This window comes from Nelumbo nucifera, chromosome 5 (assembly GCF_055504915.1).
Source record: "Nelumbo nucifera cultivar China Antique chromosome 5, China Antique-T2T, whole genome shotgun sequence".
In the NCBI taxonomy this organism is placed as follows: Eukaryota; Viridiplantae; Streptophyta; class Magnoliopsida; order Proteales; family Nelumbonaceae; genus Nelumbo; species Nelumbo nucifera.
The window spans coordinates 45,168,391-45,182,165 of NC_142653.1; the positions used below are offsets into that span (position 1 = coordinate 45,168,391).

General features: G+C 34.1%; 1 protein-coding gene across 2 annotated transcripts; it reads left to right on the plus strand.

The window, feature by feature from the left end:
* Positions 1-3,712: 3,712 nt before the first annotated feature.
* LOC104608520 (protein INVOLVED IN DE NOVO 2-like) lies at positions 3,713-13,620 on the plus strand. Of its 2 annotated transcripts, XM_088888649.1 has the most exons (6): positions 3,713-3,929; positions 6,176-6,302; positions 6,407-6,721; positions 7,602-7,835; positions 10,958-11,194; positions 11,345-13,620. In XM_088888649.1, the coding sequence occupies exons 2-6, from the start codon at positions 6,222-6,224 to the stop codon at positions 11,369-11,371; spliced, it is 894 nt and encodes a 297-aa protein (XP_088744775.1). In that variant the 5' UTR covers positions 3,713-3,929; positions 6,176-6,221; the 3' UTR covers positions 11,372-13,620. The 2 variants fall into 2 exon arrangements, with proteins under 2 accessions (XP_088744775.1, XP_010272851.1); XM_010274549.3 differs by lacking the exon at positions 3,713-3,929 and having other exon boundaries at positions 5,993-6,302.
* The last annotated feature ends 155 nt before the right edge of the window (positions 13,621-13,775 follow it).

Sequence of the window (13,775 nt, forward strand, 5' to 3'; positions counted from 1 at the left end):
TATTGAAGTAGGATGGGTTCAAGGATAAACCCTGCATGAGTTTAATGAGTTTAATGAACACAAACCACAGACCCAAACTCTAGATTGTGGGACCATTAAACTTGACCATTAAAGTAGGATGGGGTTGAAAGACTACATGTCAGCCCATGCACTGCATTTTAACAAAGTAGGGCCACCTATTTGAAGTAGGATGGGTCCTTTAATTATCAACTTTTTATTAATTAGTATTTAATAATTTAATAATTATCAACGTTTGATTGGTTAGTATTTAATAATTTAATTAATCAATGTGCCATTTTATTTTTCAGTTAATTAACATATTACTGCTTTCTTATTAAAAGAACAATTATGGAGAGATTGAAAAAATAACAGAAAATTAAGAGAAAATGAATAAAAGTTAACCAAATTATTGGTATTTTTAAAATATATAACAAATTTTGTTATTTATAGTTAACAAAAATCACTATTAATTACAGTTAATGGAAATTACCATTAATAATCACTATAAATTGTAAGTTATCAATTAAATTACAATTGATAATTTAAATTTTAAAATCTTTGTAATTAAAATAGAGTAACAATAATTATTATTTACTTACTATAATTGAAAAATCACTAATTTAAATTATCAATGGTAATTTATGTAATTAAATTATGGTAATTTAAAATTTTAAGTGGATAAGAATTACTATAATTAAAAATAAAGTAACAATAATTATAATTGAATTGTTGTAACTTAAAAATCACTATTAATTGACCTGAATAGTAATTAAAAATATCAATTTATAGTAAATTATATAAGTTACCATAATTTATGTAATCTAAAATATCAATTGTAATTTATGTAATTTAATTATGGATAATAATTTATAACTCAAGGGGAATTTAAACTACATTACTTTGTTTTACATGAACATACATGATTCAATTATTTGTTTTAGATTTTGATATATTAATTACATTGGTTTATTTACATACATTACAATTTTATTATATATATATATTATTTTATTCACTATTAATTAATATTAAATTAATAATCAAAATTTGTTGTTAATTATCTAAGAATATTCAAAGGTATTGTTAATATCTAAAATTTTAAGAATTGTTATTATTTTTTATTATTTTGAAATGAAATTTTGATTAACTTTAAATAAATAAAAGTAATTACAAAAGCTAACATTTTTATTAATTTCACTAATAATTAACAATTATATAGGAATGACAATATGGTGGGTTCAAGGCAGGGCACCCCATCCCTGTCTCTACCCCATAGTGAAGATACTCTACCCCATCCTTGCCCTGTCCCTAGTGTAAAGCAAGTTCAGGGCAAGGCAACCACTCCTTAATGCCGGGCAAGTTAAGGGGCAAGTCACCTCACTACTCATCAAGGATGGGGAAACCTCAAATTTCCCCACCCCCGTCCCTACTATTAGGCAGGTTCAAGTAGAGGTGTAAATCGGGTTGTGTTGGGCCGGCACAGCACGACCCGCATGTGGCCCACACAAAGTGTGGGTCGTGTTGTGTTAGCCCACAGGGTTGTGTCGTACTTATGTTATATATAATAAATATAATAATATATATATATATGCTTCTTAAGTTATTAATAAATATCAATTTACTATTAAGAAATATAAATTAGTTTAATAATTTATTAAATTATTACTAAACTAATATAATATTATTTTATAAAAGTATACTAAAAATAAGACATTTTGTGTATAGATCGGGCTTTGGGCTTTATATAAGGGTTGGGCTTGGGCTCAAGCTCAAAGTTGTACATTTTCTGTTGATAAAGAGTCCCATGTTAATTATAATGCTATGATTTTTTACAAATTAAAATTTTTATTTAATTATAGTCTTGTATAAAAAAATATATATAACATTTCTCTCTCTCTCTCTCTCTATATATATATATATTAATATAAAATTTGTTATATAAATATTGTAGATATTTACCATATATGCATATAACTTCCAAGTTGAGCTTATTAGGGGTTGTTTAGCTTGGGCCCTATCCGCTAAAGCCATCATTGGACTTCAAAAGTTTGATACAAAATTAAATTTTGGATTTGATTATCCTTGATAATGTATAGGCATGGCGCATATCTCAACTAGACCTAACTCAAAAGAAAATAGTTGCTTGAGCCTGTAAATTTATTGATCTAATTGGGTTAGGTTAAGTTATAAACGATTTGTTAGTTTTTATTATTAAGTATTAAAATATTGTGATTATTAAATTACTATATTTATTTAAAATATAGTAATTTCAAGAAACTATCATATTTTCAGAAATATTGCTAATTTCTTGGTTAAAACTAATTAAACGTAATTTTCTACTATTTATAGCTTAAATTATAATAACGGTTAATTATAGTTTAAAAATAATTATTGTTAATTATATTACTATTAATAATTAAAATACATTATTTTTTTTGTTATTATTCAGTATTTTTTCAATAAAATACAATTTTTAATTTTTTAATTATTTCTACTATTTTAATTAAGCTTTAGGTTTTTCAAAATTTTTGGATTTTTAATTAATTTTGGTGTTTCTCATTATTATCTAGTAATTAATAATTTTTAGTATTTTCATCATTTATTTTTTCATATTAGCCATTACAAAATTAATTTGCATTTTCTTTCAATAAAAATAAATTAAATAACTAAATAAATACCATAGTTAATTAAAAAGACAACTATTTTTCAATAATTTCTGGCTTGGGTATTTTTTTAATAATTTTTGTTATGTTTTAAAAATAAAAAACTATTAATTGTACTTTTTAATTATTTTTAGTAAATAACCTTATTAATATAAAATATTGTTAATTTTCAATATTTTTAATTTTTAGTATTTTAATTATGTTTAGGTTTTTCAGAAATTTTCAGATTTTTAATTAATTATTGGTATTTTAAAACTATCAATTAATACTTTTTATTAGCGTTTATTAAGGTCTCAACTCATAAGTTATTTAATAATATTATTAAAACTATCAATTAATATTTTTATGTTTAAATTTCTTGTTTTTATTAGCATTTATTAAGTTGGATTTTTAAGTGGAATTGAAACACATTTTTAATATTTACTAAGTTTTGTTAATATTTATTTTTAGTGAAAGATAAAACCAAGAACCGGTTAGGTGATCGGTTTCGTTTTACCCTAGAGTCGTTATTTCGCCAAAAATCGTTGATTTGGTCAGTAAACCATTGACCCAGGTGGTCAAACCGTTTGAATCGTTCAACGGTTTTGGCCGTTTTTTAATTTTTAATTTTTTAATAGTTTTGTTAAAAACGGCCCATTTGTTTAGTTCAAATAGTTGGACCGTCGGATCCGGGAACCGGATTTCTAACCGGTTCGTTATTCGGTTTGGTTTTAAAAACCTTGATTTATATTATTACTATTCTCTCTCTTTTAAATATAATAATAACATGTATTAAAATAAGAGGCCTTGAAAAACCCTCTTAAATATATTTTTTTAAATATAATAATAACTTGTATTAAAATAAGAGACTTCAAAAAACCAAAGGTCTATATTTTAATAGTATGCAGCTTTATTGATCTAATCAAAATAAATAATAAATATTATTTTATACTTTAAAAAAAATAAAAAAATAACTTTTCTCAAACGAGAATCATGATCACATCGATTTCCACTTTTATTAATATATAGATTGAAAGTTTGGAACCCGCCATGCATGAGATATGCCGTGTGAGATTACGAAGGTTGGAAGTTGGAACGTGTTATGACCACTTGCTTATGTGGCTTGTGGAACACGCTACCGGCGGCGTTACTGCATCCTGCATATCGCCGGTTTCACGGTTTGTACGTTCAACAGGAACCCCTCGGCTTCCCTAGATATAAAGAGCTCCCAGGAAACTAGCAAGAGCATCGACTTTGAAGCGGTCCGTCTGCAGAGCCTAAACCCAGGTTTTTGTACAACTTCCGGTTTGCTTGCTGTTTTCTTTGTAAACTCTTCTTATTGTTTGTTCCATGATTCCGAATTCTAAGCGTAACTCTGTTTACTCCAATAGCTACAAATGGATTCATGTTATTTCTAAATTCTATGTACTTGGTTTCTTTTTTTATCGTTAGTTGTTTTTGAGGCTTTCTTTCAAGTGGGTTCTACGTAATTCCACTTTGTTCGTTATGATATTGTATCTGTTTCATGAGATTTGTGAGATAGAAGAATTTTATAAGATGCAGGATTTGGGGGCCACAGGGTGTTTTATTTTTACCCGAAAAGAGCAGGACTACTCCATGACTGTCTTCTTTATAGTTGGGATAGTTAAGGCTGTGTTTAGTTTGAAAGAAAAGGTTAAGCCGTCTTCTTTATATCAGGTTTCCCTACCTTTCCATTATTCCTTTCCCTATCTTTCTCTTTCAAACCAAACACAGCCCTGAAGTAATCCAAGGCTGTGTTTAGTTTGAAAGAAAAGGTTAAGCTGTCTTCTTACACCTTAGTTTCTATTTCCTGTACTGTTGAATGAATTTTCAAAAAATCAATATTATTATTATTAATATTCCTAAAAATTTTTCATCTTAGGCTGCATTTGGATACCTTGTAAATCAAGAACCGATGTAAATTTTACATCAGTTTCATTTTGTATGCGTTTGGAAAGAGGGTATAATTATTATCTACCTCAAATTATGCTCCTGTTCAGTTTTACCTGCGTTTGGATGAAAAATCTCATCAACTCTAAAGTTATTTAACATTTTACATACTTCCACTCATCATTATTTTTTCAAAAAAACAACGTCAACGTACACTAATGACGTTTTACACTGATTCCAAATGCAGCCTCAAGTAAACTTATTATTAGTATAATAGTTGATTCTCCTCATAAATTTGTTTTTAATTTTACATCCAAAGTGAATAGAAAATCAAGTATTAGCATCTGAAGTTCCACCATTTGTTTGTTTTACCTTTTAGCTAATTATCCTATACAAAAAAGCAGAATCAGACAAAAAAGTTTCATCCTAATTTTTGGAGGAAAAGTTTTTGCCTTCCAACTCAATTATCGACGGAAACTGCAAAAATGCATTTACCCATGTTCTTTTATTTCCCATATAAATAATGCAATGACCATTTTAGCCATAAAAATCTAATATTAAAATGGGTATTTTTGTCCCATTCAAGTATTAGCAACCTTCCCCAGCTGGGAAAGTTATTTACCCATCTAGGAGATGGGGTAAGTGATACCTAGCAAAATAAACCTTTCTTGGGCCCCACATAAATCTAAAAAAAGAATATGGGATTCTTGGTTTGACCAACTTCCCCCCCTCTCAAAATCCAGAAAAAGAATGCCCTCTTAATGGTAAAACTTGGATGATGATGATTCAGAAAAGGGAGACGGAAGACCTCCTTGTGTACATTGAGGAGCTACACAGAGGGATACACAAAAGGAAAGTGTGTACAATGCACAAATATGATTATGCATAAGCAAATTAAAAAGATTTTCAGAGGAAAACTAAGATTGATGAAGTACACCTTTGAATCTGCGACTGATTATCAGCCAGGAATGAATTGTACCTAGAGAAGTTTTCTTCTTTTAATTAGTTCATCAGTCACCAGTGCTGCAGAGAATAATTTTTGTCAAATTTGGGCATTTCTTTTCTTTTTTAAATTCAAATATAAAGAATCGACTTTCTTTTGAGGTGAAAAGGGCAAATTTCATTAAAAAAATGCTTAGTATATTACATATTATATGCCATTTTTCTTTCATGCATATATTGTATGTCGTATAATATAATAGTCTCAAGCACAGTCTGGCTTGGCCCATGATCACCGCTATCTTTACTAGGGCTGATCTGTGATCGTTTCAACCCAGCCCGGAAATTCCAGGCTTGGGTTCAGGCCCACAAATTTCGGGGCTGAACCTGGGCCTAATGCTTCAAGCCTTGTCTAGGCCTGACCCAGCCTGCATATCTTTAAATATATATTTTATATATAATGTATACATATGTATATATGCTATTTCATGTTTTATTATATATTACGCTTATAATATTTTCTATATAATATAATGTATAAAATAAATTTATATGGATGTTATATTCTATTCAATATAAATATTATATATATGCAATATACTCCAGATTTGTATATTCTTCTGTCAATTTTCTTGTTCTATTTTTCTTCTAATGTTGTGCCTCACTTCGTTTAAGGTTTGCAGTTTTGTTGTGCCTCTTACTTTTAAAACACTGATTCCCTAAAATACAATGGGAAGTCGTAAATGCAGAATAGAAACCATGGAGCAAACAAAAGATGACAACACCACAAGGCTCGCAGAAAAGCAGAAGGTGTGCTTGAAGTTGAATGAATTATCATATGAGCAACAAACAAGTAGTTTTGTTTTATTTCCAGAAGTTACATAATTTTTATTTGTATGTAAATTTAATATCAGAGACAGGGAGAACTTAAGAGACGATTGGTTCAACTAGAAAAGAAAACAAACCCTAAAGAAGTATTGGCCGTGGAACTTGAGAGAGTGAAAGATACTATAGATCTTATGATGCACATGGGTGAACAGTATATGGATGTTAAGATGAAGATGGACACCATTACTACAGACTTAAAAGTGAAGATAAAGGCCATGAATGAAGACTTGAATGAAAAGATGGAAAGGGTGGATGATCTAGAAGCCTTAACTCAAGTTCTTTTAGTCAAGCAGAGCAAGATCAATGATGAGCTGCAGGAAGCTCGGAAAGAATTAATCAATGTAAGTTTCTCGCCATCATCTTGGAACTTCACATACATCATCCAATTCTCAGAGCTGTTAAGTCTATGAATAACCTCATATGTTGTTGTTTCTTGATTAGGGGTATATCCAAATTTGATCTATTAAAACTTGGCAGATCTCTATTTGATCCAGAATCCGATGGATAGGTGAACCATAGATGCTAATTCATTTCATTTCTATATCTGGATATCTGATATGGTTTAAAACTTAGGGCATGATTGGTAAGGTATCTGTTTCGCCTGGAAAACAATTTTACCTTGAAAATCTGGAGGGCAGGTAAGTTGTGCACAAGCTCCTGTGCATAAAAAATGACTACAGTACCAAACACCTATTTAGTAAATCTGTACAAAAGCAACATAAATCTATAGATTCTATACAACTAAATATAAAACTATCTGTAAAATTAGACTTTGGCTAATCAGATCCAGCAGTTTCTGAATCCAATTCAATTAATAAATGAATCACATTTCCAATTCTGATCTGATTATGCTCAAGTGAATATTGGAATCCAACTTAAACAAAACATATTCAAATTCGAATTGGACTAAATTTGATCCATTTGCAGCCATGTTTTTGTGGTACACTTTTTGCTACTTAATCTGTTGCCTTATTAAACTGCAATGCAGAATTCTGTATTCCATTTTTATGGACTCGAGTAAGTAAGGATTACTCTTATGTAACTATGGATCCTATGCTTCTAATTAAAAGTTCCATAATGGTGGAATGTAGAAGATAATTTTTTTCAACGTGGCCTGCAACTTGTACACATCTTCTTTATATTTTAAAAGCTTTGTCTTCCTTATCATGGCATATTTCCTAAGATTGATGATAATTATGACTACTTTCCATTTCCATATAGGGTTTACAAGATGTATCTACATCAAATCATGTAATTGGAGTCAAGAGACTTGGAGATCTTGATGATAAACCATTTTTCAAAGCAGTCAAGCACAAACGTTCTGGAAAAATGGAAGAGGAAAAATCTTTTGATCTTAGTAAAAAAGCTATAGATCTTTGGTCATTATGGGATAGACGAATAAGAGATGCTCAGTGGCATCCTTTTAAAATAATCAAGGTTGGTGGGAAACACCAGGTATGCATTTTTAATTATGTTCCTACTTCATTCATACTTCTCATTCTGCATATGCTGCATACTCTTCCATCTTAATTTAGTTTAATAATTTCTTAGTAGAAGACAATCCAATCTGGCATTTCCTACATTCTGGGCTTCAGGGTACAATATTCAGGGAAATGAAATGAAATGCATAAAATGGATGAGGAGAAATACGACAACTAGGCACAATGGGTGAACAGATCAGCTAATTACTTGGCTGATACCTTAGCTAAGCAAGGAAGCATGACAGATCAATTATTTTGGGCAATCTTGTAATACAAATGATATTGAGTGGGCAGAAGTTTAAGCCTCCCTAAAAACAAACCATTATTTTGATGATTTTAAAAACTTTGATTGTTACATTGACCAAGATCGTGTTTCATTTATTTTTGCTGATCTGGGAATTTTGAAAACAAATGAAAACTTTAAACATTTATGATGTAGAACACCACCCTTTGGGTGTTTTTTGTTTGTTTACAAGTCAGTAAGATTTTATTAGCAATAAATATAGGCAGTACAAGCATCCTCACATAGGCATGAGGTGCTACCTCTCGCACAATAAGCAAATTACAATTGAGCCCAATGCAAATTATCTCTGTTTACCCCTTGTTTAGCTACATCTGCCACTTCATTAGCCAATCTCCAAATCCAAAAAGTATCCTCAAATTCATACTTCTAGTAAGCCATTTAAATTCCTTCATCTCATCCCTATAGCACCAAATTATAGACTCCAGATCCTTAGGGTGTTCTTCAATGTGAATTATTTTTTATTTTTTTATTTCTTAAACAAATCAAAACCATCCGGTGTGAAAACAAATTATTTTTAAAATAAAAATATAGAAAGCATATTCTTGGTTGTATATGTGCTTTTCTCCCTACAGCTAAAACCTACATGTTTTTAATTTATGGTTTAAAGAACATGTTTTCATCAGGTGATTGGCATCATGTTTGATAGATCAGTTTATCTGTCTTCCAAAAGTTTTTATTGTTTTAGAAATCATTATTTTGATGGTTTCAAAAACATGATTTTTTTGAGACAAAATGACGTTTATGCTTCTCAAAACAAAAAATATAATTGATTAATGTATTTCAATTTTTTGGCTGATATGGTGATTTTAAAAACAAATGAAAACAAAAACATTCATGTTGTGGAATACCTCGGTTTTTTTTAACTAAACACTAAATATAATTTTCTAAAACTCATATTGGGAAATCTCGTTGAACTACTGAAATCAATTAACTTTTTTCACAACTATAAGTTGTGAAAATACACCGTTCTTATCTTTTTTAAGTGTTCAACTATGAACCATACTCCATGTGTACATAAGTGTTCAACTTTCTATGCTGCATTTGGTGTTGTGTCCAGTACTACTGTATTCCATGTGTACATTAAACATATTTAGGTACTAATACATGGTGATTGTGAAACAAAAATGGGCTAATGGGCTTTGTAAATAACAAAAAATAACTAGGGTGAACTTCTACTTTAACCAAGGAAATAAAATCAGAATTTGTCAAGTTTAAAAGTTTTGGACAAAATAGAATAACAAAGAAAATTAATCCATTGTATACTTGAAAAAGAATTCCTTGAGCAAATCTGCATAGACAAAAGAATACAGGCTTTAGGAGTACAAATTCTTGACCTACAGTCCAGATCCACACAACCTTATGGGGTTCCACCCTTCCACCAACCCTAAACGCAGGGATAAAGAAGGAAAAAGATAGGGTGTTTTTTACCAGTCATCTCAACAGCTCCAAATGAAGCCATTGATCTCTATATAACGACAAAACATACATCAAAGAAACGTAGAAATGCCAGCCTGTAGATGATCTCTTATCCCGGTTTGTTGGTTTTGCAACTTTTCTGGTTTTCTTTATTTTGTGCACAAATCTCTTGAAAACCCTTATAGGATGCAAAATTCATCAAGATTTTCTCAAAAATCCTCGAAAGAAAGCCTAGGTTAGTTGATCATGTAATGATCAGCCCTTCAAATCCTCTTGCACACTTCTGATCATGGTAGTCTAGGGGTCTATCATGCAGAGGAAGAGGCACTGATACCAACTTGTCTGGTAAAGTAGTAATGAAATATGATTTGCATTAAGATTGCGAGATGGGAACAAAAACGGGAAGAGAGAAGAGTGAAGATGTCAAGAGACTACTCAACATCATGGGAGCCATTAGTTCTCCCGGTTCTATTTATAGTAGTTTCTGGAAGGGATGTCAATTGAACCAGATTTGGTCCAATATTCCATTACAGATGGACCAGGTCCAATCCGATCTGATGAATACTTAGACCAATTTGGACCATTCCAATCTGTTCAAATTAGTTTTAATTTTGATTGGTTCCAACCCAAACCTGGTTGGTTTATACCTGTATTCTTATTTTCTATCAATGGACCGACTATTGGTTCAATCTGATCCAATCCAATATAAATCTCACCCAATAAATTTTTTGGACCATTAAGTCTGGATTTGTCCAATTCAATATGTCTTATTGGTCTGTCCAATCCAACCAAATTGATTTTGATTTGGATGGGTCCAACCCAAAACCGGTCCATTGACACCCCTAGTTGCTGGGAATAAAAAACAAAATTACAAATATGTCAGTGGTTAAGGCAGTAGGTATAATAAAAGCAAAACAGACCCAACGCCTATACCAAGGGCTGTAAACACACACACACACAGAGTAAAACTAACAATGAGAGGGAAACAAGCAATTACAGCTGATTTCTCAACAACAATTTTGTTAGAGATGGGAAACATAGAGTTGTGCTTTAAGAACTTAGTTTTAGTTATTTCTTAGAAAAATGGTATAGGTCCTCTAGTCAATGTTTAGTGGAACCAAACTCTCACTTTATTGAATCTGTTCTTATTGTTTAACTTGGAAACTAAAGAGTCCCGTATATCACATTGGCTATGTAACCTACTGCAAAAATAAATCCTATTGAAAGGGGAATTTACTCGTTTAGTTATTTAAGAAGAGAGATTAGATTTTGTTTTTATTGAGTGGCAAATAAAATGAAGAAAAGACTTTGCCTCAGGAAACAAATTTTGTAGTTTACTTTTTGTTTTCTCATTTACATTGGTGTTGCTGGTGCAGGAAGTAATAGATGATAAGGATGAAAAACTTAAAGGTCTAAAGAATGAATTAGGCGATGAGGCATATAAGGCTGTTTCAGAAGCCTTGACGGAGATGAACGAGTACAATCCAAGTGGGAGGTACATCATATCTGAGCTATGGAATTTTGAAGAAGGAAGGAAAGCAACAGTTAAGGAGGGAATTGCATATTTACTTCAAAAATTGAAAGTATATAAAGGGAAAATGGACCAAATGAAGGTTGGTACTTAATTTATGCATTTATTATGAAAGTTTTTGAGTGTGCATGTAAATGTGGTTTGATATTCCTATTTGCATCCTTTTTTTTCTGTCAATCTTTTTTTTTTTTTTAAGTACATAGATATTATTGACCTGTGATTTCAAAAACAGATGATGGTAGATGGATGGAGTGACTAGTATTGCTGGAGCTCACAGTTTTTGGTGGTGACAAATTGCAATTTGAGCAGAGTTACAGAATGGTAGAAAAATTGAGTAGGTATGAATGGATCTGGTGAATGAAGATGATGTAGGGACAAGAGCTCTTTGTGGCTCATATTGGGTAGACATCATTTTAGTCCTTCATTTGTGGCTTCTAAAGAAGGTTTTGAAAACTATTTTGTCACCTTGCTGAATTACAAGATTAACTTGACCAGTGCATGAGTTATAAAATTATTATTGATCAAATATACTAGTACTCGTGCAATGTTATTTTTTTTTTGTAAAGGGATTATTACTGACTTACTGAGGACACCCATATGAAAATTAAGAGTTCTAATCACTATACCATACAATGACAAGTCTATGATCAGTAGCATAGATTTAAAATTAAGATCTTTTATAAAAAGTTGAAAACTAAAATTGATTATTTTTAATGAGATTTATATTAATTTCATAAGTAAACATGCATATTTTAATTCTTACCTTTGCCATATTTCTCTGATACGTTAAATCTTTTATTTATTTGAATTTTCCTGTGTATCCATGCATTTTTTTTTAGTTTTTCCACCATATATTATGTTGTCAAAGTATTTCCTGTTGTCGTACCTTAAGCCTTGGACCGTTGGACCAGCGCAAAGTATTTATCTTCTTCAATGGAGGGTGATATCCGACCAAATGTGATGAGGGCAGATTTGGCCCTCCAGTGAAATTGCGACACGTGGCACCTCATGACAATTAGGCAAACACCCAAGCAACAACTCACCAAGTTGGTGTCTCCCCCCGGGCACCGGTCTGGCTGGCCTGGCGCGATCTGCACACAGCCTATGGGCGGCCTGCATGCGGCCTGGCGTGGCCCGCGCGGCCTACGCGTGACCTGCGCACGGCCTGCGCGACCTGTCCGGATCAGCCTGCCACAGGCGCCGACCTGGCAACCTGGCCCGGACATCGACCCGCCGACTGACACAGGCGCCGACCTGACAACCTGTCCCGGACACAGGCGCCGACCTGACAACCTGTCCCGGACACAGGCGCCGACCTGGCAACCTGGCTCGGACACCGACCCGCCGACTGACACAGGCGCCGACTTGACAACCTGGCCCGGACACAGGCGCCGACCTGGCAACCTGGCCCGGACACCGACCCGCCGACAGACACAGGCGCCGGCCTGGCAACCTGGCCCGGACACCGACCCGCCGACTGACACAGGCGTCGACCAGACAACCTGGCCCAGGCGCCAACCTGGCCGCCTGACACAAGCGCCAGCCTGACAACCTCGAGGAGTTCATCACCGTACCTCGGTTCTGACGGGATATGACGTCTTACCGTTTGAAGGCTTTTCTCCCACCTAACCCGCGAGGGCACCACTATATAAGGACTTCGACTCCCAAAGCCAAAGGGGAGAAAAAAAAAGGATGTTAACCCCCGCTCTCTAGCTCTCTCATTTCTCTCCAAACCCTCTGTAATCAGAATGCTAACTTAGGCATCGGAGAGTCCCCGCCGGGAAAATCCCTCGGGTCCTCTGATTCAGTTCTTGCAGGTCCCTCAGCTCCCGCCGCCTACAAAGGAGAGAAAGTCACCTCACGCGGAGGGTAGTCAGGTTGCGCTGCACTAGGGAGCTCCACCATCCTCTGAGTTGCAGGCTGCCTTGGAGCAAGTCAAGTGACGAGTCCAAGTTAGCAGTTCGCCATCAGGGAGCTCGCCACCAAGCAGTTCGTCATCAAGCAGTTCCCCACCAGGCAGCTCGCCACCAAGTAGTTCGCCATCAGGCAGTTTGCCACCAGGCAATTCGCCACCAGGCAGCTCGCCACCAAGCAGTTCGCCATCAGGGAGCTTGCCACCAGGAAGTTCGCCATCAAGCAGTTCGCCACCAGGCAGTTCGCCACCAGGCAGCTCGCCACCAGGCAGTTCGCCACCAGGCAGTTTGCCACCAGGCTGTTCGCCATCAGGCAGTTCGCCACCAGGGAGTTCACCACCAGGTAGTTCACCGACAGGTAGTTCGCCACCAGGCAGTTTGCTACCAGGCAGTTCGCCACCAGGCAGCTTGCCACCAGGGAGTTTGCCATCAGGCAGTTCGTCACCAAGTAGCTCTCCACTAGGGAGCTCGCCACCGGGCAGTTCGCAACCAAGCAGTTCGTCACCAAGCAGTTCTCCCCCATGGAGTTCGCCACCAAGTAGCTCATCACCAAGGCACGTCACCACCGGGTCAAATAACGAGGTACTTAGCCAAAAAATTTATACATCACAAAAAATGGTACGTGACCAAAAACGGTTACATCAAAATGCATGCCTTCAATTTTGTCATATCCAATTATTGGAATATATTCATGTTTTTCCAAATTCATGGTTGAGAAAAAGGTTCAAAATATTGATATGTCCGATATGC

Excerpts from the sequence above, each read along its gene's own strand:
- LOC104608520 (XM_088888649.1), top strand. The coding sequence starts at position 6,222 with ATGGGAAGTCGTAAATGCAGAATAGAAACCATGGAGCAAACAAAAGAT. Across the intron at positions 6,303-6,406 it reads GGCTCGCAGAAAAGCAGAAG|AGACAGGGAGAACTTAAGAG; the intron begins GTGTGCTTGAAG and ends ATTTAATATCAG. Across the intron at positions 11,195-11,344 it reads GGAAAATGGACCAAATGAAG|ATGATGGTAGATGGATGGAG; the intron begins GTTGGTACTTAA and ends TTTCAAAAACAG.